The sequence below is a fragment of the Acipenser ruthenus genome, chromosome 1 (genome assembly GCF_902713425.1).
Source record: "Acipenser ruthenus chromosome 1, fAciRut3.2 maternal haplotype, whole genome shotgun sequence".
Taxonomy (NCBI): domain Eukaryota; kingdom Metazoa; phylum Chordata; class Actinopteri; order Acipenseriformes; family Acipenseridae; genus Acipenser; species Acipenser ruthenus.
In genome coordinates, this window is record NC_081189.1 from 68380758 (window position 1) to 68406590 (window position 25833).

At 37.5% G+C, this 25833-nt stretch overlaps 1 protein-coding gene across 8 annotated transcripts in view; it reads right to left on the bottom strand.

The window, feature by feature from the left end:
* The window catches only part of LOC117421560 (type II inositol 3,4-bisphosphate 4-phosphatase-like), a 353781-nt gene that overhangs the window by 110782 nt on the left and 217166 nt on the right, over positions 1 to 25833 (bottom strand). For 5 of the 8 annotated variants that reach the window (XR_009329315.1, XR_009329316.1, XR_009329317.1 and 2 more), the window contains 3 exons: positions 23258 to 23337; positions 3650 to 3761; positions 1915 to 1990 (listed from right to left, as the gene is read on the bottom strand). Coding sequence is in view for 2 of the 8 variants with exons in the window: in XM_059028317.1 (XP_058884300.1) it covers positions 1915 to 1990; positions 3650 to 3761; positions 23258 to 23337 (268 nt within the window). In the remaining 6 variants the exon portion in view is untranslated. Of the gene's footprint in view, positions 1 to 1914; positions 1991 to 3649; positions 3762 to 9037; positions 9175 to 9226; positions 9373 to 23257; positions 23338 to 25576; positions 25596 to 25833 lie in introns of those variants that run through there. The other 3 variants (XR_009329320.1, XR_009329318.1, XR_009329319.1) reach the window with 3 other exon arrangements.

Genomic DNA, 25833 nt, shown 5'->3' on the forward strand with positions numbered 1-25833 from the left:
CACAGCTGAAGCTGGCAACAACCCTGCTGAGAGCCGCAAGAGACGCCAATGCCAGGTTGGAAAGTGCAATAAAAATAAAACTTCGGACAGCTGTGCCCTGTGCAGAAAGACGATGCATCTGTGTTGACTGTGAACAGCGTTAGACTCAAGGTAAAGGAATCCCCTTTTGTCGAAATAAAGAAAAAGAAATGAGACTTTTTTTTAAATTTCTTGTGCTGTGCGCTTCTGTAAAATGTTTTTTCTAAGTTTATTTATCTACGTTGTTCAGTTGCTTTTGCTCATCTGATAATAAACCGATTGCTGTTGAAAAGTTAAAAATGTATTGCTATCGTTTCAGTTTTATAAATATGTATGTTGTAAACCGATGTCTGTTCAGATATTTATTTACATTTTCTTGTTTCGATTTGTAAAATAAATGTTTATATATATATATATATATATATAGATATATATATAGATATAGATATAGATATAGATATATATATATATATATATATATATATATATATATATATTGTGAGACAGCAGGGAGGGGGTTAATTCCTCCCTCTAGGAAAACATGTGCGGAAGGCACATTTTTGGTTTGTTAATTGTTTTGTTTAATTGTTTAATTGTTTTATTGATTGATCATTACCTGCACCTGGCTACTATTGAAAATTGGAGCCAGGTGCAGGGTTTAAAAGGAGAGCAGTCAGTCTGCTCTGGGCAGCTGCTGAAGAGGGTAGAAGCCCGACTGTGCTGGTGTGTGGGTACAGCCGTAATTTGAAAAAGAAAGGTAGAGTGAAGCCTTTTTGTGTGTGTGCTGTTTTGTTCTGTTTGTTTTTGTACAGGTAAACAGCTTAGCTGTCCTGTTGTTTAGTTTAGGTTCCTGTTTTGTTTTAGTTAGTGCTCAAAGAGAGCTAGGTGTTTGTTTTGTTTATTTTTGTTTTTGTTTCATTAAAAATAGCGCAACCGCGCTTTCAAAAATCCATTTGCGTGTGTTAGGTCAGTGTTTTTAAAGGGGCAACGAACTGTGGTGAGTGCGATTTTATCACTATATATATATATATATATATACACACACACACACTTCGGTTGTTCTGATGTTTATGTGACGTACTCAATAAAAAAAAATTTAAATAAATAAAAAAAAACTACATCCGACTGTTTCTCCTTTCGTTATACTATTTACAGTGTCTTGAATACAGCCGTCAGAAAGACTGCTGCGGGGCTTCTAGGTATGAGTATATCTCCGGTCCTTCTAGTGTTAAAGACTAACCTAATTTATACCAAGACTTTAATATCAAAGACACAGAAAAACAAAGCACCTATGTTCGACTTTAATTAGAACAAGGAGTGACTTTACAACTCAAAATAAATTGCAGGGGAAGTTATGGAATATTAAAGCTTATAAATAGCCCCTGACAGTCACCAGCCAGTGACCACACATCTTTTTAATACTTCAAGCGGGGAAGAAGAATGATTAGTCAAATGACTTTCTCTAGGCACTGTAATACAGTATAATCAATTTCAGTTGTCCCTATTAGTACGTGCATTAAGTCCAGCTCAGAGGGTGTCCTTGCACCTACAGTAGGCTACACAGCGATAGAAATGAAATGGAAATCTCCAAGTAGCCTTTGAAAAAGGACATTTTCAAATAGCAATGACTCCCATAATTCCAGCGACCAGGAAATCTGAAGAAATCATGGTGTAAGCTAAAAACAACTGATGCTCATGTGAAACTACATTACTGTATCATGTTCAAATTTAAATGCACATTTCCCTTGAAGTGTGTTGTTTTAATAACTAAGAATTTGAGCTTTTACATTGACCTGTGCACTCCAACAACGAAAAAATATGAACATTATATGGATGACTTGTCAAGATATTACTCAGGCAGTCAACACATGTAAAGATCAAGTCTAACCAACCTACCTGCATTCATCAAATGGCTATTGTCTTTGTCGTCATTTGTGGTTCCGTGTGACGCAGACTCACAAATGAAGGTGCACTACAAAAAATAAAAATAAATCAGTCTCACACTAAACACCCTCTGTAATACTGTATAGCACAATGTATAGGTTGCTGTATGATAGAAGCTCATATCCCCTCCACACCTGTGACAAGTGAGCTTTCTGGCTGCTCTGATATTGAGTGCTACACCGACCCATTGTGAATTCTGAGTATGTTTCATATTAACATTCGCAGAAATTAGACTTTGCAGGTGGATAAACCAAATTACAGGATACTTGGAATATCAGCATGGATCGGTTGGCACTGTAGCTGCTTAAACCACTCAATATGGGCGTCATTTGTCTTGAAAAAGGATGCTGCATTCCCACTGGCAATATCTTAAAGGAAGTAATCCTTAAATTCAGTTTCGGAATGTTTCTTCTGTTGTTTTGCAACATAGCCAACTTTATAAAATTACCTTGTACATCATGTCAAGAAAAATTGTGAATATTATAAAACAGCCACCACATGCCACACCATAACAATTGCAGTATACAAGTTAATTGTACACCTGAGACTTTCTAGTGGTAAGAATCTGTTTTTAATGAGCACTTCGGGTGGGAAAGAATCTGTCACCCAACATATAAATCAAGAAGATATTCTTTCAGCATAATAAAAACAAAACAGTACAACATACATATGTGTTAACTATTTTTATTGCCAACTCTCCTTTTAAAACTGTCACAGAGTATCTATCAGTTGAAGGTCGTTCATGCATAAGAAGATATACATCTGGCAAGTGAAGATGTGTAGGAATTTCTGTCACGCAATCTGATTGGTCTTATTACTGTGTATCCATCATATATTGCTGTATGTTTCAAACAAACCTAAATTAAGTACAAATTAACACATACATCACAACTACCCACTAGAACTGCTTCTAGACCAAGGGATTTAGAGAGAATGTAACAAAACCTGAAAACAAAAAAAAAAAAACCATGCACAAGCTGCAGGCTGTTGTACTGTGGAGTTAATCAGCTAAACGAGGTGCATGACAGGGCCCACAAGTTATCAGCATTAATTAAGTACATTTATTTTGACATGCAGGACTGCAAGGCACTACTGTTTTGGGGCTAGGCACAGATTCAGTAATATATAAGAAGAACATAGTAAACACTCAATACTGTACTGAGGATTGCATTCAAATTATACAGTGTCCTTAATTAAAGATTTCAAATGTTTCAAAAAAATTAATACAACCTAGCATGAACCTCTTCCATAATTAAGCTTAAAACATACAGTGTAAACAATACACTTCAGCACAACAACTCACTCCAGGTTAATAATAAAAAACTGAAGTACATACAACTTTTGAAGACGTAAGCAGGCAACCCATACTGAGGAAATCTGGTGGCACTCGCAGCTGAAGTATATCAAGAAACAGCTCTCCAAAAGGTGTCAGTTTGCTGTGATGCAGCTTTGAAAATATGTCCTTTCTAATTGTGTGAACTTCGCTATTTAAAATAGGGCATTCTGTTTTCAATCCTCTATTTCCCACACTCACACTCTGTATAAGGCTATCTGTGGCTGAATCTCACTAAGTCACTTGACTAATGACATCTTAAGCCCCAAAGTATTAACAGTAATTTAGGCATCAGGAAGAGCCAATCATTAGTGCTGTCATTTAATTTGTGCAGCCGAGTGGCTAAGATCTTACCTTTTGTCCCTGCGCATCTGTTGCAATTTGGTCCACTTCTCCATCCTCTATCTCCCCCATCTTCAATTGGCTGACCACTATGCTGCCCACTGCGTTGGTACCATCTGATGTTCTGCAGGAAATAAAAAGGAACAGGGAATAGGGAAATTGGGTTAGATTGGAATATAATTGACATGTCAGGACCAAATGCAAATTACATTCTTTATATTCATTTTGATGGTTTGTTTTGGTTTTTTTTTGTTTCAGCAGGGAGATTGCATGGCGATTATAATTATGTAGTTGTATCAGTCTATTTAAATTAAGAAAAATTACCCTTCTGCATCCAGTAAACACTTCCATTAATTGTGATTGATGTTTTTCAAAACCGCACTCTCACACTTGAAGTTAATAATTAGAAGACAAGTGTGTGCTGCGTTGGCTGAAGATGCTAATGCTGGTGGATATGGAAAAAAAGAAAGAGGAAAGGGCTGTTTGCTTATAAGGATGTAGAGCATTTAATGCTTTTAATTTCCATAAAGATGCAGCTGCTCTCGATCCGTCCCTCAGGCAAAGGGATGGAAAGTCAGTTTGGTAACCTCCCTGTGCAAATAAGGATGTCATCCTTCAACAGGGTGAAGACAAGTTTTTTTATGACCAATACTGTTCTCAAATTACTGCCATCCTGTTTTTCAAAGTGAGCTGGGAAATTGTTTCCTTACTGCGTCCAATATTAATCTGGATGAATACTTTCATTGCATTAGTCATTTTCGACCAGCAAGCAAGTTTTTATAAGATTGAACATCTGAGGACACCAAGTCAACCCTTTGCATTTCAGTCAATCCTACTCACTTTTAGTTAAGCATTAATATCTGACACAGCAGCAAATACCTGCTAGAGAATTGACTACAACGACTGTGTCACGAGCATAAGGCAAGGGCACTTAAATGAAAGAAAAGGTCACTGCGGAGGACATTCATGAAAATATACTGTATATCTAAAACAATATTTTCTGTATTTTTTCAAATGATTTAAAATGTGTTTTTAGGTTATATTTCGGCCTGGACTGCTTGGGCTCCTTGACATGTGTGTTGCTGTTTAAAGTGAGTTTTAAGATTACATGTTTCTGGTACTTCGAAGGCAGCTTGACAACCAAAGGGCTTATGCAGAAGGAGTTATGATCACTTAAGCTTATGCAAGACTCATAAGAACACAAGAAAGGTTAGAAACGAGAGAAGGCCATTCGGCCCATCTTGCTCGTTTGGTTGTTAGTAGCTTATTGATCCCAGAATCTCATCAAGCAGCTTCTTGAAGGATCCCATGGTGTCAGTTTCAACAACATCACTGGGGAGTTGGTTCCAGACTCCCACAATTCTCTGTGTAAAAAGTGCCTCCTGTTTTCTCCTTGTTTCCATTCTCCTTGGTCCTTGTTTCTTTTTTAAGGTCGAAAAAAATGTCCCTGACATTGGGTCGACATTGTCATTACCTTTTAGAATTTTAAATGCTTGAATCAGATCGCCGCGTAGTCTTCTTTGTTCAAGACTGAATAGATTCAATTATGTTAGCCTGTCTGCATATGACATGCCTTTTAAACAAGGAATAATTCTAGTTGCTCTTCTTTCCACTTATTCTAGAGCAGCAATATCCTTTTTGCAGCAAGCTGACCAGAATTGAACACACTACTCTAGATAAGGTATTACTAATGCATTAAAATTACTTCAACACATAAATTCAACACTTTTCACTATTATATCTGAGAATTTTGTTGGCCTTTTTTATAGCTTCCCCACATTCTCTAGATGAAGACACTTCTGAGTCAACATAAACTAGATCTTTTTCATAGATTCCTTCTTCAATTTCAGTATCTCTCATATGGTACTTATAAAGGACATTTTTATTGCCTGCGTGCAGTACCTTACACTTTTCTATATTAAATGTAATTTGCCCAGTTCTGAATGCTGTCTAGATTATTTTGAATGACCTTTGCTGCTGCAACAGTGTTTGCCACACCTCCTATTTTTGTGTCGTCTGCAAATTTAACAAGTTTGCTTACTATACCAGAATCTAAGTCATTATTGTAGATGAGGAAGAGCAAAGGACCCAATACTGATCCCTGTGGTACTCCACTGGTTACCTCGCTCCTCTAATCAGTGCTTTCTGTTTTCTACATTCAAACTAGTGCATTCAAACTTAGTTATACAAATTAGTGAGGCAGAGTATTTTTCTTTCATGCAAATATAATACTGTTCTTTGTGTGAGCACTGACCTCATTTCCACGCTCAAGTTTTGTAACTGAGGTGAAGAAAGATATTGCCTCCCACGCAGTAAGGAAGCTACAGACACAGTAAGCAGCATTCACAGTTGTGTGTAAAACATATATATCACATTTTTAGTACAATATACCCCTGTTGCATTTCTGCACCGCTCCATTTAAAGTACATTGGCGTCGCAGCTGTACACACGTTACGCACTGTGCGTACCACTAGTTTGCAAAATGTCGTCTTATTAAGTGTGGACGCATATAATCTTGTGCGATTGGTTGAAGTGAAACAGACATTTTAAGCTTATAGGATTGTACTGTTAATTTAGTGGTAGTAATGAGCAAACAGAAGGAGATACCTTTTGTTGAAGCTTTGAAAAATAGTGAAAATCTTTCTTCTGATGATCCAGAATGTCAGACGGAAAAAAATCAGTAAAAGCACCCAACGGGGGAGTTTTAAGTGCTGAAAATAAATTGGCGGCATCGAATGTTAGTACTGCATTATGTGAATTCTGCTGTTCTTCCGGGATTGAGCCCCACATTTATACAAGTTGCATTTGTATTTTAATTTTATCAGTGTCTTACATTAAAATTAATAATACATTTCCTATTCACTAACACATAATTGCCAAGTTGTGTTATTAATATTATTGTTATTATTATTTTTTAACTGCCTGTTTAGACACAGTGTGTAAGAAGTGTTTATACACCTTCCTTAGAGGGCGAGTAATTATTACATTAGTTGTAGTGATTGTGAGAGTAATGATTAGAAATGGAACCAGCAAGGGGCTCCCGAGTGGCGCATCCAGTAAAGGCGCTCCACGTGGAGTGCAGGATGCGCGCTATAGTCTGGATGTCGCGAGTTCAAGTCTAGGCTATTCCTTTGCCGACAAAGGACAGGAGCTTCCAGGGGGCGGCGCTCAATGGGCCGAGCGCTACCCGGGGGGAGGGAGGGTTAGGTCGGCCAGGGTGTTCTCGGCTCACCGCGAACAGCGACCCCTGTAGTCTGGCTGGGCATCTGTGGGCTTGCCTGTAAGCTGCCCGAGAGCTGCGTTGTCCTCTGACGCTGTAGCTCTTGGGTGGCTGGCTGCATGGTGAGTCCACAGTGTGAAAAAAAGTGGTCGGCTAACGGCACACACTTCGGAGGACAGTGTGTGTTCGTCTTCGCCCCACCCCCCCGAGTCAACGCAGGGGTGGTAACGGTGAGCTGAGCATAATAAAATAATTGGTGATTCCAAATTGGGAGAAAATAATAAAAATAATTGGCAACGACAACATTTATTAAATAAAAATTAAAAAAAGAAATGGAACCAGCATAACACCAGATTTGTGACCTAGTTTTTCTATACATTCCTTCAAATGCACCGTTCAAAGCATCACTTTTTTAAAGATGATTTGGTTATCCCCAATCGTTGCCTTTTACTGAACTGTAGAATAAGGACAGATTGTACCATTTTTTTTAGAAAGGCTATTGAGGTATTGAGGTGAAAACCCCGGAAATGCTGTATCAATTCTAACATAACACTGACATGGTCGATTCGCACTAAAAAGACACAGGACGCCTGAGTTTGACATTTTACAGAAGGTCCCGATGGACTGTAAAAAAAATCGGAGCACCTCTCAGAAAATTATGTGGGATAAAAAGAAATGGACAGTTCTCACAGGACTAAATTTCACCAATGTCAGTAAACATTCTGAAACCACCTGTTTATGTGGTGATTTTTAGTCCTGTGTGAATGTCACTGAGCAATACGCATCGTTGTGTATTGCCAGTTAACTTTATTATTTACTGTTGTCAAGTGACTTTGGATTACAAAATTAACCATCATTTCACCCATACCATTGTTGTTGCCATTCTCTTGAGCACTACATCACCTCTACACTTGCGCACTGCAAACCACTTTGCCACACACCTATAGACTGTGTGGGTGACAGCCCCAGTGAAAAGGTGAGGGCGAGGTGGTACAGGTACAGAATGAATATTCAATATTACAGATACAGCTGCACTCTACTCACTAACACCATGCAGGCATAGAGATCAGTCCAGACTCTTGAGTTATTAGCAGCTCACAGAAAACGGGAAAAACAACATTTAGGAAGACGTACGGTCTAGCTTGTTTTTAAAAAAAAATGTTTTACAAAACATTATTTACACTTAAAATAGCATAGTTTAAAGACAGTTAGGTCTACTAAACTGAGTTCAAAGTCCATATGGTCTTGGGAACATCATTTATTATTTGATATAATCTCAATCTTAACCAACACTTACTAAGACTAAAAAAATAGGACTGAGACCATTAAATGTCACTTTTTTAAATGGTCAGTTTTTCGGTAAGTATATGGAAAACTACAAAGCAGTATGTAATTCAATATGTTAACGTAACATTATTCAGCAAGTTTCATTGGACTTTATGAAGCAAAATTAGTTAATTCTATAGGGCAATGCAAAACTTTTGGCCATTGCTGTATATACTTTTTTCCCCATAAATGTCAGTAGGCCACTGGAACAATTATTATTATTATTATGTATTTTCTTAGCAGATGCCCTTATCCAGAGCGACTTACAATTGTTACAAGATATCACATTATTTTTACATACAATTACATTATTTTTTACACATTATTTTTTACATACAATTACCTATTTATACAGTAGGGTTTTTAAAGGAGCAATCTAGGTAAAGTACACCTGGGACTGAACCCACGACCCTCCGGTCAAGAGTCCAGAGCCCTAACCACTACTCCAAACTGCTGCCCTAGATATTGTTGTTGTAACGCAAGTAAACTTGTTTTAACACAGGTTTTATTGTACATTTTGGGAACGCTCTGTTCAATTCAATAGTTGAATATGGACATGTTTACCCACAATACCATGCTAACCAGGGCGATGAAGTTGAGTAAACAGTTACAATATGTTTATGTTTTTAAATGACATGCAAATACAACTTTACTGTAGCAATGATAGCAAACAAAGCAGCAACAGTTTTAAGTAAGCTCATAGAAGCAATAAACTTAAATACCAAGTAAATTCACATGATAACATTAGCAATAACTTCTTTTTACCATATTTGCAGTATCCTTAACATTCATTTTCTAAAGCTTATTAGTCTGTTTTTTTGACAGCCCAAACCTAGTAAGCCTAGTGTTCTTACCTGTCTACTTGCCTAATTGTAAATGCTGTTCTTTAGTCAATCCACATTAAGAGCAATAAGAGTCTTCGGGTATGATGCTCCTTTGACAGATTGTGATTTTTACATAAAGTAGTACGACCATTTCTAGCTTTCCTTCATTCTTAAATTATAACAAACAAATATGTACGCTGAAAAACCATTATACATCACCGTCAGTTCAGTGCTGAGACGATGCCAAACTGCTCACCCAGGGATGTAAATGAATGCAGACCACTCGCAGCTGAACAACAGTAAACATGCAACCACTCTTGTAGCAGGCACGAAAGATAACACCCACAACAAGCAAAAGCACCCTCAGCAGCCGAATAATGTGAGGAAATGAATAGATGAAAAGTACAGAAACTCATCCAAACACAGGAAATGCAAAACGCATGTAAATCAAGCCAGAATTAAAGAAAGTGAACCACACATTGCAGATAATGATGATAATTTTGGACCCTAAAAACAGGACACAACTATTACACAAGATGTTAAATCCAAGTAAGTGGTTAATACATTGTAGAAAGCTGAAGTGCCGTCTATGCACAACAGTAATATGCTTCATTGTCTTATAATACATCATTCTATGTAGATTAATTCAAAGTCAGATGAATGAAGCACTGTGTATGCCTGCCTTTAAGAACAGATCAGTCTGTCACACTCAATATGGTAAATACGATAATTGTCATAACTATTCACCAAACTTTTAATCACAGCCTCCGAGCCTTATTGCTCATTTGAGTATAACCCAATAACTGTTTGTTTTGGTACTTGCTAGCTTCCTGCTTTTGGGTTCATTAGAATAACAAGTAGGTTTTCTAAATATATGCAATGCTATGTTCTTTGTCAATTAAAATAAATTAATCAATAAATCAATCAATAAATAAATAAATAAATAAATAAATAAATAATAATGTTGGTGCTGTGAAACTGCTTAACCTTGATATACATTAAATATTTACATTTTTATATTTTTTAAACACAATTGTTGGAAATCTGCTTTGAGTTATACGTTTGCTGAAAACATTTCCCCTACTTTCAAATCTTTTGCTCTGATCTAGCTTGAGGTGCAGGTTAATGTAATTTATAGTGATGTAACATATAGCCTTAAATAAAACATGAACCAAGTACTTCTTAAACATAAGCACTACATTACAGCCACAGTTAGTCGGACCCCGATTACCATACACATAGCATATTGAGTGTGCAGGATAATCATTGCTGTGATGTTTAATGCATATTAGTACATTTCCATTAAGTCCTGACTGGGTAGAAAACTATGTTTGGCACTTTGCTGAGGATCGATGACAGCTGAATTGCAAACAAAACCCAGATGACTTCTAAGTTAGGGAGTCTGTGACCTCCATCACAATGCAGTACTTTATATTATCAACAAGATGCCTGGAGAGCTTTGTTATTTATTAATTTAAAAGTATTATTAAGAAGAAAACCTTACATCACCTTGTGTTCAATGAAGTCTAGGAGATTCAACATTTGTTATTAAAAGCAGCATTTAGCATACATTATTGAATAGCTGACAATTGTGCAAAAATAAATTCTTAACTGATTTGAACGTGCTGGAACAGAGAAAATAAATTCCAGTCCTCAGCTGAGGACAATGGCACTTAATGTGTTGATTTGTTTCTTTATATCAACAAGAAGATAAATGATACCCACATTATTGCCATTTTTATTTACCGATTAACTGCTAGGACTGTTTTCTTTAGTTTTTATTTGACTGTTTAATTCCTCTCCAGCATCTTTAATCACAATGAAATGGGGGCAGATTATATAGGGTCCCAAATGGATCCACTATGCCACTATGTTGCAATGACGCACCAATGGGCTTCATTCACTGGTCAGGTGTCCCACAAGTCCAGATTTCCTATGCTGGATTTCAGTATTTGGTAAAAACCTTTGCTTCGGTTTAGTGGGTTACAGGAAGGGAGGCACCTTTTGATATTTAATCCTCCTGGGTTGTGGGTAGCAGCGGTGAGACGATATTCAAATTGAGTAGAACAAATGGGGACAAAAAAAAAAACTGCTCAGTGGTTAAGTAGAGGACACCAGGATACCGTCTGTAACTACTAAAAAGTGGTAAGAAGTGAGTCAACATAAAGGGCAGATAAATCATAGGGACAAAAAGTAGGTTATTCCTATAGCACTAAAGGCACACATATCAACAAACAGCTCTATAAATGTCAGGGGCAAAACTATTAACTGTGCCAGGCATCATGAATTTAAACTACCACTGGTGCACCAAAGCCTTCAGCTACCAAGCATGCCTTTCATTTAAAATATACGTACCCAGCGAGTGCTGGATTAGGTAGTTGGCAGGGCAATTGGATGCCTGTTATCTTAACTTGCTGGGACCAGCACAAGTCCAGAAAATAAATGTGTTTGGATTGCTGAGAAATAATATGTTACTGCACTTCCTATTGATACGTCACAAAATAGAATGGAAAAACTTGATTTGGAGCCAAGAGCGAGGTGCAACCACTGTTCCATTTAGATTTACCATCTTCATTTTCAATTTTCTGAATTTGAATGGTAATGTTTACAGTTATTATCAAATTACTCTTTCTGCTTTTATAATATATTTGACAAGCGTTGAATAGGGTGCATGCTCAACCACTAACCAATTATTATAAATCTGTCAGGTTGAAACTGAAGAAATTGGATTGTTACACCTTCACCTATAAACAGTCACCTATCTGGGCTCTAATTATCAAGAATAGAAATAGAAGCAGAGAACCCAAAAATATGGCACAAGTGATAAAAGTGCTGGTGCTAATATGAGGTAAGAAAATGGATGCCTGTGAGTACAATGCACTGCTTCTAAATTATGCAAAAAATAAACTCACGTGGAAGCATGACCCTATCAGATCTCTCCTCTACCTTCAAGAACAAAAAACAAGATCTACATCACATTTTATTTAATATAGTGTATATAACATTAAGTTGTAGAACATTTATTGTGCACATTTAAAAAGTATATATTGTGTGTTTCGTGCATTTGTAAATAAAAGTAGATGTACTTTGAATTTAAGTTTGGCAGGCATGGGTTTAAAATCCCACCCCTGCAAAAAATATGTGCGAAATGTGGTCGGACTCAAACTGGATAATTGAATGCCAAATTTGAGTTCGACCACATGTACCAGAGAGGAGCAAGTTCCTTTGTTCCGTGGGTTGGTTTAGGAAGGACCGAGCAGCAGACTGTGCTATCTGTCCCTGCACTGAGATATATGTTGCTTGGGTGCTAGTTTTTTTCAGATGTTTTGTTTGTTAAATTGTCAAAGAACAAAAGTCTGAACTGCAATCTCCGTCTCCTGCCTCTGCTATTCACATCGCTAGCCTTGACCACAACGCTGTACTAAACAGGAGACACATTAAAAAAATACAACATACAAACTGTCACAGATGTGGGGATGCAAAAATGTCTAAAAAGCCCCAGGTTAAAAGTATATGTCTTGATGGACCAGCTTACTGTACAGTATGTCCCCATTTTTTAATTTCATAAAGTTTGGCTTTATGTTACATTTTATTATAAAAAAGTTGTTCCCTTTATGTAGCATGACCCTTTTTGTAGATATTACATCTTTATAGATTATAATGCACAGCTTTTCTTATCAAAGTACTGATACTTGATACTTGTTGGCCAGCCGGGTGAGTGCAAACGACCTTCAAATGGTCAGGTTGAGTATTGGTTTAAGACTAAAATGATGTTACATTTTGTGTTAACGTGGGTTCAAGATAAAAACAAGGACACTAAAATGGTAAGTAGATTGCCTTTTACTTTTGATTTAAACAGCAGAGATGCATGTACCTGCAAAATACAGGTGTGCATTGGGAGGCAATAACCAAACATGAGAGGCCAGAGATCTCCTGAGATGAATATTAAAAATAAATAAAACAAACACGCTAACTCAGTCAGAAAAGCAGCTTTAGTGCGCATTTTCACTGTAAAGTTTCTCTGCAGCCTGTTCAATAAAATAAATTTCAACCCAAGGTCCCCAAGAGAAACAAAGCAGAGGAGGTGTAATCTGTATGCTTTCCCTTGTGTTTCTAATGGAAAAACCTAGCACTGTTCTTCACAGCAAACAGAATTTAAGAGCTGGAGTGACAGCTCTCTGCATATAAAGGCTATGATTTAAGTCATTGTACTGTTAGTCAAGACAATGATCGGATTCTGAACAAAGCCAAAAGAGAACATCCCGTGACCTCAATACTGCGTTTTTGCAAGACTCAAACAAAATCCCAAAACCATGTTACTGTAAAACTTCTATTATCAGAACAAATTGGGAAGGGGATGTAAAATGATTGTGCTGTACATACTAGAGATGTTCTATGACAATGGGGTGGAAGAGCACTGCACACAGCAATCAAATGGGCTATTCGGATTACAGAGGTAAAATTTAAGTTTGTATAATCAAGATATTACTGCACTTCTTAACTGCTTGCATACTCACGCAGCATATGTCATTACAGGCTCCCCAGCAGTCTAGAAACAGATTCGGTGCAGTGGGGATCTATACAAATGGTCCAAGTTGGACTGTACTATGTCACAAAGGAGGGAAAAGGAAGGACAATATTTTCAACAGTGAAGGAAATGAGGTAAGGAATGGCAGGGGCAACGGTCCTACAACTGTCAATAACATGCTGTACAGTACATAGGGACTATTAATAAAATTGACATCTAACACCTTCAACACTTGAAATTTAGCTACAGATACAGCTTGCTCACTACCTGTATCTGGTTTTTGGGTCATCATGTATTTGTTGTATAGACGTCTTTCTCAAACAGCCCCTCACAGTCGCTACAGTAGGCTTATTTGTCATCTGGGACGTTTGCGATTGCTTACATGCAAGTCACACATTTGCAGTTGCGGTTTTGGATACATCTTTTCATCTACGGTATTTGTTTTACTGCTGAGTATCTACTGAAAATGTTAACTTCTGTGGCCTTATATCAACACAACATTGACTCAAAAGAGTGTATTTTATTTAATAAACTATCAATCTTTTGTTTGATTAATAAGACTGAGTATGCACTGAGGTGCCTAACTTTGTTCACTTAAACTATTTACCTCTGTTAATTTTGTTGTCATGTATTGGATATTTCCTCTGGGTAGGTAGTTTTATTAATGCAAGTCTGTGGCCAGGCTTCAGAACTAACACTTCTTTGTATTGCACCACTCTGCTGTTAATAAACATCTTAGCATTTTCTAAATTGGAAATGTCCTTCCTCAAAAGCCAAAATTAGCAGCAAACCTACTTAAATTATTTGTGGCGCCAAATCCAATTTTAAACGTGTCACGCTGGAGCCAGCTGTCAAGTTTTCCAGTAACTCTGATGCTGGCACCTCTGCAGGCAGTACAGCTGAATCAGAGTTCTAAGTTTATCGCTCTGAATAAAGAGGGCAGAATAGCCTGCCTGATCTTTCAACTACAACACTTTATGTGGTGTCTTGTATTGCCGAAGGCACTACTATTAGAACACCACAAAAGTATACTCTCAAGGTATTACAGCCTATCTCCTGCATGAGCAATCCTGCATGCATTATCTACTAATGGCTTAATAAGCCAATACCTAGGGAGGACAGTCTGTGCTGTTCTTTGTTTCCAGGCAATTTTATACAATGACAGTTTAGGGGAATTAAGATGAAGAATAACAGTGAGGTGAGGGAAGAACTCCTCACACTTACCCTGAAAGCTCAGCTGGTGCACCTTAACAAAAAAAACACAATGGTGGCAAAGGAGTCCTGCATCACTTAATCAACCATGGCAATTAATGATAAATTATGGACAAAACAAAAAAATAATTTCAGATGTGCCCAAACCCAGAACAGAAGCCAAGCTTCCAGAAGTGAAAAGCTAATGCATTAACCCACTGTGCCGCAGAACGCCTCCTGACAACACCGGGTCCTGTGTAGACAAGAGTCACTTACAGCTCTACAGATTTGTCAGATATTAAAGAAACAAAAACTGGTGCTAGTCTTTTCAATATGTGAGAACAGGTACTATAAAGTACACAACAATATCCCTTATCATATCTCTTTTAGAATAGTTCCCCACACCCCTGATATAGTTTTTTATTTTTGGTAGAGCATAGCAATTATAAAATGTACATATGCATTACAAGTTATAGTACCCTTTATACAATTTCACCACAGTATTTTCCCATGTGTAGACTATGCCTTTACCACAGTTTACCATGTTTAATAATATGCTTTGACATACCTCTCTGGGCTTTACATACTTTCACTATGATTTAATACACTTTGCTGAAATAAAATACTGGACATTATTACATTATTTCAATGGTATACCATAATATCAGTCTGGCTCTTGGGGCATAACATTATGTTTAATATATATGATGATTCAAAGGTTACAAGTAATATGTGACGCCTGAATCTCTCTGGATAGCATATCTACAGTATACAAGCTATTCAGCAATCTCTAATGCATACAGTTTGAGAAAAAAAGAAACAGGAACTGTTCAATGACTAATAAGAGGTTCAGATTCCTGATCAATTATCTAGTCAAAATATCCCATAACAGTCCTATAACATACAGCAGATAATATTGTATGTTCTTATCTATGGTGTCTTATTGATGATGTTTTAAAACATTTAATAGTATGTACAATTTAGATTTTCCGTAAAGGGCAGAAAGTTTTGAAGGCCTGTATTTCATCATTTATTAACTGATATGAATACTTAAATGATTAAACAACTGTATGATATACAAAACACAGCTGTAGTTTTAAACACACATGGAAGCAGCCTATGTTCTGGAGTAAAGCCAAGGGACAAGCAGCAGGTCACATGCTAGGTTGTGATGTCTGCTTGACCCCTAAAATTATTTGACAGAATTGTGTGCCAATTCTACTTCTTTTTCAGTAAGCTAAGAGCGGCAAGCAATACTGTATCAGAGAAGCCACAAGAATATTTTCTAAATAACAAAGCATGTTCATTGAACTTGGAAACAATGTTAAAAATATACTACGTATAACTAAAACACTCAGTAGTGCTAAATTTAGAAATACCAATCTGAAGAAAATGTGAAGACATTTAAAGACTTCTAGAAATGTCAGTCATTGAATTTTAATATTTCTAAATACGTACAAGCCACAGTATTCATCAAGTGAGGTTGGTATATGAATATATAGCAGACCTATTTTAATTTATCTTTGTAACAGGGCGAGGAGTCCTGTACACGATTGTTTGTTTATTTTAGAATGGGGTATCCCTCTGCCCCTGTGCAATTTATTATTTTGTATTTGTTTTCTTGTTGTATTATTATTATTGTTACTATTGTTATGATTTATTTATATGACGGCGAAGTCGTGTATTTTGTATTGTTTTATAGCGTGGACGGGAAGCCCCATCCGCATTAAAAAAAACCTCGTGCAGAAGGTTACCATCTCCCAAGTTAATTCATTGTTGCTAATCGGGAGATGGTCACCTGCTTAAAAAACTGCAGCTCTCTGCACTCGGGGTGGGTGTTTGAGAGGAGGAACAGAGCAAATGAGAGGGGAAAGAAACGGCGATTAAAATAACCATAGGATCAGTGAAAGCAATCTGCTCAGCCTGACCTGTGTTTTGTGTTCGTGATTTGTTTTTATCTTCTGTGAGCAGTGGTTTCTGTTCAAACGTTTTTTTTTTGTTTTTTTTTTAATAAAACGGTGCAAACGCCTTTGCACCGCAGTACTGTTATTCTTCCTGTATCTGGCCTGACGTCACCACTTAGCCATCCCTGTAACAATCTTTTTGAATGTATGTCCTTAAACATTTACATTGCTGTAAAAGTGTGGATCTGCTCACATGAGCTGTGCAATGAGGTTCACAGGGGACACTCTGTAATTTACGTAATGCACCGTAAGTTTTGATCCATCTCTGTTACTGAAAAGCAGTGCAAATGGAGGGGCAGAACATCTAATTCAATTGTGAACAAAGAGATTCCAGTGACAATACCTCCAGCACCCCAGTTTAAACCAGTTGCAGACCTGTCCTTTTCAGATGACCATGTCATCTTCGCTGACACATATAGCAGTGTTTCTTTCTGTGAGGGGATGTTTTAGGCAAATCTTTCTGAGCGATTATCAAATGGTTTGTGCTGGTTGTTGTGGGTTGTTGTTTCCTACCCCTGGGAGGTGTCAGAAAGAAGCCTCAGGCCCACAATGACACCTTTCACAATAAAACTGGGTCATGAAGGAAACAAGTTGACCTTTTTGTTTTCCTTTTCCTGTTGGCTCTGTATTACACTAAATCAAAGCTTTACCTCATCCTTCAGCCTAAAATTTCAGGAGGGGGCAAAAAGATATACCCAGCATGATAGGACCCCTGCAAACAACGCCAGGGCCATAGATGCAATCATTCAGAGATAATCTATCTTTCCTTGTCTTTATCGCAGCTAAGACATAACTATTATTCTCACATGCCAACAGCCCCCTGGGTTACAGGAGGCAGTTAGTACTTATTGAAAAAGTCTGAAGTCACAGTCCGCGAGGAAGCTGAACTAAAGAAAACCAGTCATAAAAAAGGGTGCTTAACTCAGATACACTGCCCTCTATCTACTTAGCTGTGCCTGACTGTCATGGCAGGACAGTGAATAATACATAATTAATTGCATTCCTTAGCACACAGCAATGTATCACCAGGTCTGTTTTCCATAGTGCACCACCAGGTTCATGTTTTTCAGACATGTGAACTGTGTAGTGTCTGCGCAAGGTGGTGAGGTTAATCAGTACTGTGTGGAGGCCTTGTATATTTGCCTCCCTGGACAATCTATCTGCCATGTTGTGTCCAACTGCCGCCAGTCCTCTGATCTGGGTCTAATGAAATAGTATTATTATTATTATTATTTATTTCTTAGCAGACGCCCTAATCCAGGGCGACTTACAATTGTTACACATTACTTTTGATATCACATTATTTTTTACATACAATTACCCATTTATACAGTTGGGTTTTTACTGGAGCAATCTAGGTAAAGTACCTTGCTCAAGGGTACAGCAGCAGTGTCCCCTGCCAGGGATTGAACCCACGACCCTCCGGTCAAGAGTCCAGAGCCCTAGCCACTACTCCGCACCAGTACAGTAAATACAAAAGTCATCACGGAAGTACAACACTATTCATTTGAAACAGAGACGAAAGACTGGCTAGAAAGTAGCTGAATTTGCAGCACTTAAGAGATTTTAAGAAAAGTAAAAGTCATTAATCCTAACAAGCATGGTTTCTGTTTGGTTTCATTATCCTCCCCCTCCCCCCCCCCCCCCCCCCCGAGAGTGAATGCCTATTCACTCGTAATTTCCTACATTTAAATGATTGATTTTCTTTTTAGCAAATGCACCCAGGAATATACAGCTCTGAAGAGCAGAACAAAAGCGTAGGTCTTTATTCTTATTAAATTCAAGACAAAGATATGAATCATTTGTCAGGAAAAAAAAAGGTTAACATAAGAAGGGTTAGTTCGACTGGAAACATTATATAATTTTACTGTTCAGGAAAACAAGTGACCCAGAATGAGTCATAAGAGCCGTTCATCAGAAAAAAAAAAGAAAAAAAGAAGCTTTTTAATAGAACCAGGTCTTTGTAGATTGATTTACTTTTATTTCATGATAAAAAAAATAATAATACTTCCTCAAAGTCAGACACTTCTCTAATTTATAAGGAGGGGATCAATAGTTTCCAACACTTGGTTTCATCTATAGGAAGTGTAAACTAAGACCTGTTCAGGTTCACAACAGTACAGAGTCAACAAAAAGCATTCAATCACATTAAAGGTGTCCGCTTTATGTGGTTGTCAATGAAAGAGTCACATAAAGCTTAGAGAGCTGACTTTTGCCTCATGTTAACTATTTCCAAAATACTATTGCATGAATAGTGTTCTGCATTTCCGTTGTATTCTGAATTTTACCGAAAAATTACAGGATTTTTGTTTAACTGAACCTCGGTTTTTACTAATTTATACCCAATTTAGTCTACTATTCAGTATTTTCTCAGTACTATTTTTTAGGAAACACAAAATATTTTGATTAAAATGTTTTATTTTGACTGCGACATTGTAACAAGGAGCTCTGCACTGTATCCTAAGATATGTTAAGACAGAGGATCAAATAATGTTCAAACGTTGCACGTGATTGGTTCTCTTTTGGTTCACAAACACATTATCACCTGATTCTGTTGGCCAATGGCCAATCAAAGTCCGATTATTGTGGCAAGTGCTGGGCGTAGTAACTAGCTTGATCAAAAACTAAACTGAGGGGGCTCCCGAGTGGCGCATCCAGTAAAGGCACTCCATGTGGAGTACAGGATGTGCTCTATAGTCTGGACGTCGCGAATTCGAGTCCAGGCTATTCTGGTGCCGACCGAGGACGGGAGCTTACAAGGGGCAGCGCTCAATTGGCCGAGCGCTGCCCGGGGTGAGGGAGGGCTAGGTCGGCCATGGTGTCCTCGGCTCACTGCGCACCAGCGACCCCTGAAGTCTGGCCGTGCGCCTGCGGGCTTGCCTGTAAGCTGCCCGAGAGCTGCGCTGTCCTCCGACGCTGTAGTTCTTGGGTGGCTTTATGGTGAGTCCGCAGTGTGAAAAAAAGCGGTCTCGAGTCAGCGCAGGGGTGGTAGCGGTGAGCTGAGCATAATAAAATAATTGGCAATTCCAAATTGGGAGAAAATAATAAAAATAATTGGCAACGACTACATTTATTAAAAAAAAAAAAAAAAAAAACTAAATTGAAATACTCACACGAAAAAATAATATTTTGAGTGGATGAGGAATGGGGAGAAAATGTCAATCAATTTATGATTCATATGAATATTCAAAAGCAAACAATGTTTCAAAGTATACAAAAAGCCAAATAGCAGAAGAGGGCCAGATAAGGCAGATGATGCATTGTGTTGCAAATGCTGTTGCATTGAGGTACATGTTCACACTGACAGAATAAAATAACAAAAGCAAGCGACACATTAAACTAAAACAAAGTGAACTGAGAGACAAGCAAACAATTTCTGTGGTTTTTACACATGCTTTAATAAAAAGAGAGCTTAGAATGACTGTGTTAATAAATTTGTCAGAGCTCTGTGCTTTGCTGGACAGCCACTGTTTATTGCAGAGGGGTATGTATTGGTGACTTTGTGTGACAGTAATGACAGTAACACCGACAATCATAATCGTAAATATTTGACAGAAAATGATGATGCTTTAGTTGGTACTTGGTAAACTTATGGAACGCACTAATGGAAATGTCCAGTGTGATGTTTGATGCATCTCCCGATGCCTTGGACCACCCAGTTCTGTCAATTTTCTTTTTATGATTTCAAGGCGAATAAACCTGGCTTGTTTTGTGCTGATGTCATGTTCATACCTTCTGCAGATACGAGCTCTGTCAACACAGCGATTGCCCAAACGTTCGCAAAATACCAACTTAGGAAAATGTGGCCTTGATCTGCACAGATTCTGCTTCATCATACATCCCAGGGACATTAAACGTAATCAGAAACCAGAACTGCTACGCATCATGTTCCATTTTACAGATGTTTAAATTAAAAACACATTTTTACAGATTTTATCCCTATTTTAATATTTGGAAAATCTGTTAAGATAAAAACCGAAAATGCAGAACACTATGTATGAATCACCGCATTAACATCACATGTCTTTTCTTCATCTTTTTTTTTGTGAATTCATACATTTTTTAAATACTTTGGGGTATTTAGAACAGGCACTGCTCTTAATTTATTAACAATTTCCTAAAATTCCAGAAAGAATAATATTGTCCAGATAGGGTGAATTCAAAAAGAGCATTTTCTCAGTGTCTTTGACATCCAGTCCCAACAACCTCTGTTAGTTCTTAAAATCAATTTGACAGAACCTTTTAATGGATCATTTTCACTACTGGTCTGTTTTACAGAATTTGTTTCTAAATTGCAACAACATGGGAACCAGAAGACTACTTTACAATACAATTGCTGTACAATTGCATAATCATGAAATCCAAATTACGTTTATATATAGAAGTAGCAATGCAGACCTACTTTAGTAACGATCACAAACCATCCACACAAGCTTAACTTCCTGGCAGATCAGTGGACAGAGACTCAGAATGGCGAGCGTAGGTGGAAATGCAAGTCGCAAGTGAAATTCTCCTAATGAGAACTTTTTTTTTTTAGATCTCTGGTACAGTTTCCCTAAAGCCTAATTCACACTGAAAGTGACGACATGGGAACCAGCACTGGTCTCTGCCTCCAGCGCAGAACAACAAAAACAACAACACATGCTTGAAAGTCTATGTCTTTTTTTCTTCGTTAAATATGCTGTGAAGTCCAGTCTACAAACAATTGCTCTTAAATTGCTGGTAAGGATTGCTGGTTAATAAAATCAAGAATGAAAAGCTGCACCACACTACTGCTTCTAAATTGAATCCAGAAATAAACAGGTGACACCCAAGACTAAACAACGGTGTTCGCTGGCATTATGTTGCTGGAGATACAAAAATAAACACATGCAAAGATAGACACATACAATATATATATATATATATATATATAGATGTGTGTGTGTGTGTGTGTGTTTTTGGTTAAACATCTCTGAACCAGTAAAAAAACACATGCAAATAATATGCTTTAACTGTACTGTGGCAGGGAAAAGGCTGTAACTGTAAACAGTGTGTATTGGCATATAGGGCTGGCAGGGAGAGGGTTCAAACCCTCCCTGTCATAATACACAGGTGGAATGTGTCCAATGGGCAGCAGTGTGGAGTAGTGGTTAGGCCTCTGGACTCTTGACCGGAGGGTCGTGGGTTCAATCCCAGGTGGGGGACACTGCTGCTGTACCCTTGAGCAAGGTACTTTACCTAGATTGCTCCAGTAAAAAACCCAACTGTATAAATGGGTAATTATATGTAAAAAAAATAAATAAATAATGTGATATCTTGTAACAATTGTAAGTCGCCCTGGATAAGGGCGCCGGCTAAGAAATAAATAATAATAATAATTCCCTTAAAGTAATTGAGTGCTAATTGGGGAATGGTCACATGTATGAAAAGGGAGAGAAAACCCTTTGTTTGGGTGGTGGTGTTTTGAGAAGAGAAGCCAGCGTTTGGATTGTAAATATTCCTTGTTGTAACTTGTTTTGTTTAACTCTTTATATTCGTGCCCTATTTCTTTCCCCACTTGCAGTCCTGCTGTGAGCCTCCAGGGGGCCTACTCTCACTTCTAACACCAAGTGTGACAAGATAGCGTCACGGCTCAAGCTGTTACCGGCAGGTAGGGAGACTCGGAGACAGAAAGCTGCAGTTTAAGTGCTAGAGCTCACATTTATTAATTAAACAGAACATAAAAAACAAACAGGGCACAAGGGCCAAAATAAATCAAAATTAAAACAAAAAATAAAAGTCACAACAAGGAATATATACAATCCAAACTCTTACTAGTGCCAGGCGGCGCAGCGTCTTCACTGGATTCTCTTCTCAAAACACCACCACCCAAAAAAAAGCTTTTCTCTCCAGTTTTATACATGTGGCCATTCCCCAATTAGCACTCAATTACCTATTTAGGGAATGGCAACATTCCACCTGTGTATTCTGGCTGGTGCATTTAACCCTTTCCCTGCCAACCCTGTATTCCAGCACACACTCTATTTATAGTTAGGGCTTTCGCCCTGCCACAGGTACATTACAGGCTATAAATGACCTTGAGCGGCTATATGCTCTTAACATTAATGTCATTTGTTTTTCAACTTCAGAGAAAAAAGCAAAAGACTTGCAGTAATGCAAAACCACTACACTAAAGTGCACTAATACAGTACATACTGTAAAAAGTGACCAAGACCATACAAATTAGGAAAGCTTTACTATGATATTTTCTATCCATAATTTTAAACACAAAATCATACATTCTGGTAAAACTTATATGGTAAGAATTATATTTTCTAAATCTGATTAGCACATACTGCTACAGTATCTGTTATGACAGGAATTTTTAACAGGATCAGACAGGGAAAATAAAGTGAAGGGCAATATTGAATGTGAACCGCAAAAAAGAAAGCTGGTTAAAATAATTGGCACCTTGATGCAATTGTGATTATAGCAGGATGACAAAGTATGTTTAAAGTGAAAGGCTTATTTCTGAGATACGTCTTCCACCACTAAATGTCATGGAGGGTTTACATAGAAGAGAAAAGAAAAGGCTCAAAGACTTACCTCAGGCTGAGGGTTAACTGCTGATCCTTGGACTTTACCAGGTCACCTACTGAAAATGTTGTGCAGCCCAGGAAGCTTCTCTGCAGGGCACAAAGAAAAGGCAGGCATTAGTTAGGGTCTTTGCTAAAATGGCAGAAAATCCATCTGAACTAGCAAAGAAAGAGGCACAGTGTTAAATTGGATCAACCTACCCAGATCTTTTTTTTTTTATATGAACAGAAAATAGCCCTACATACTGTACATAGCTAAGGTATAGCTGGATCCCAAAAGACAAAACCAAAACCAACTTTACATAGAGCATCTAAACTTAAATATTGCAAAAAGGACTAATGCATCTTAGTCCCTGTTGGAAGTCTGGTGTGGTTTCAGATCCTACCATGAACCCTTTTGATACTACATTAAGAACGGCTGAAAGAACAAACAGTTGCCCTTATGTCTGTATACCATCTCTTTAATATGTCTTACTACTGGGAATCATTTCAAAAACGCATTTGAAAAAACTGGTTGCAATAGAATTCTTTTTTTTTTTTTTTTAACATAATGTAGGCCAAGGGATAATGTAGTACCATAAACAACATGAAGTGATTTAGAATGGTAAAGACAAGGCGTCTTAAAAGCAGAGAAAAATAGGAATACCACACTGCACGGTTTTTTGTTGGAGTCTGGTGGGCTTATATTATCAGTAACTTGATAATAATCAGTAACAGGATAATTAAGGAATCCAAAATAAGCTTGCCAGCTGTGCTTCACCAAAATCAGTTGCTTTTCAAACTGCAATAACTGCTCCAATATTTTATCATAAACATTTATACTTGTAAGTACAAACTAGTAAATGTATGTGAACAACCAACAAGGGCTGCTGCTCCCATGAATAATTTAGTCTCTACAAGTGCCATTTCAGAAGACAGCCTGGATAAGTTATTCTTTCACCAGACAGCTTCGATCACATACTTTACCTTTCACTAATACGCCCATGTTAATGCTGTCTTTTTTATGTTCCATGAATTAATTATTCATTTAAGACTTAATTAGCTAGCAGTTAACTAAATCAAATGGAACTAAAAAAAAACACTTATAATTAAGACACACACTAACTTTCCAAATGATTAATATTTGCACATTTTCACTCTATTGCTACAATCTTCACTCTGCTCCTACATATGTAGTTTCTGTTGTCTTGACATTTGCAATTATGGGCCATTTCCTACTCTTCATGTTTCTGTGCAGTTTGATTAAAAAAGTTCTATGCATATCTTAATCATGAAATCAGCTACATTGATGTACACCCATCTTCTGATGTACAACTATGGTAACTATGGTACTGAGAGCAATGATATTAGAATTTGGAAAGGCTATAACTGTTAGCTATCTTTAACTGAACAGCACTTGATGATGTTTCTTTTAAATTCTATTTAATTCTACTCATTACAATTGAAATATGTTAACACGTAACATACATCACAGTCATCATTATTAAATTCCTATTAGGTTAAACTGTCATTGCTGAGACTAAACAGCAATTAATCATGAAGTAACAAAGTAAGTTAATGTGTATCTCAGCTTTAATTACACAAGCAATCATGCTAAATGATGTGATAACTTCCGAGTCATCAATTTACATAATAACATATCAATTTATTTTAAAATGACTATAAGGACTGCATTACCATAAATAAACTGGTGAATATATATTTTTTGCAGCTCACAGAAAGCAAGCTAACCATTCAGTTCACAGGATGTCACACTCAATTAACTAGAATGTCTTGACTGTCAATTTGTTTTTTTAAATGCCAAGTTAGTTGTATTGTAGAAGCTATGGGCGCCAATACAAATATCACAAACCTTTAAAAATGCCTTTCTTAAACACCCTTTGTTCTGCAACTGAAATAAAAAAGCAAGTGTCCAGGTTGGTTCACATTGTTTAGCTAGTTAAGAGCAGGGGTTTGGCACATTAGTGCACTTAACACAATAAAATGAAATGGCTTTCCTGTTTAGGAAACTTTCCAAAAGACCATTTCAGAATGTTTCCTTTACAGAACTGTATAACTTCTAATTGTAACCCTGGCGCACTGCATCTTACAATACTTTACAGTGGGTAAGCTGGTATAGATTAACCCACAATCTTAAATCCTATTCAAAGAAGAGTATGGGTGGTAGTGTATGGGTCACTTCATTTTCCAGCCTCCATTTCCCTATAGGTGGCTACTCTGGTGCTGCAGATGGCTATGATGCACTTCAGAGGTTGGTTAATCCCCACAAACCTGAGCAGGAGGTAGGGGTTAATTATAAAAATGCATGCAAAAGCTTTGGAGTACTTACTCGGGTGCTGCTCTTCACAGAGAGAAGGAGACACACACACAACTGCTGCTTCTCTGGCACAGACCTTTTAAGAATCAGATTGCTGGCTTTCAGTGCGTATCTGTTCTGCTTTATCTACCCCTTTACGTTCCTTTCTTTAACAACAGTAGCAGGTGAGTTGCCTGTGCCGGTGTTGAAAAAAAACCCTGTGCTTGCTTATAACTCCATGCTTCTGCTGCTGCTGTTGTGAATCAATAGGAGTCACACCTCTGTCTACA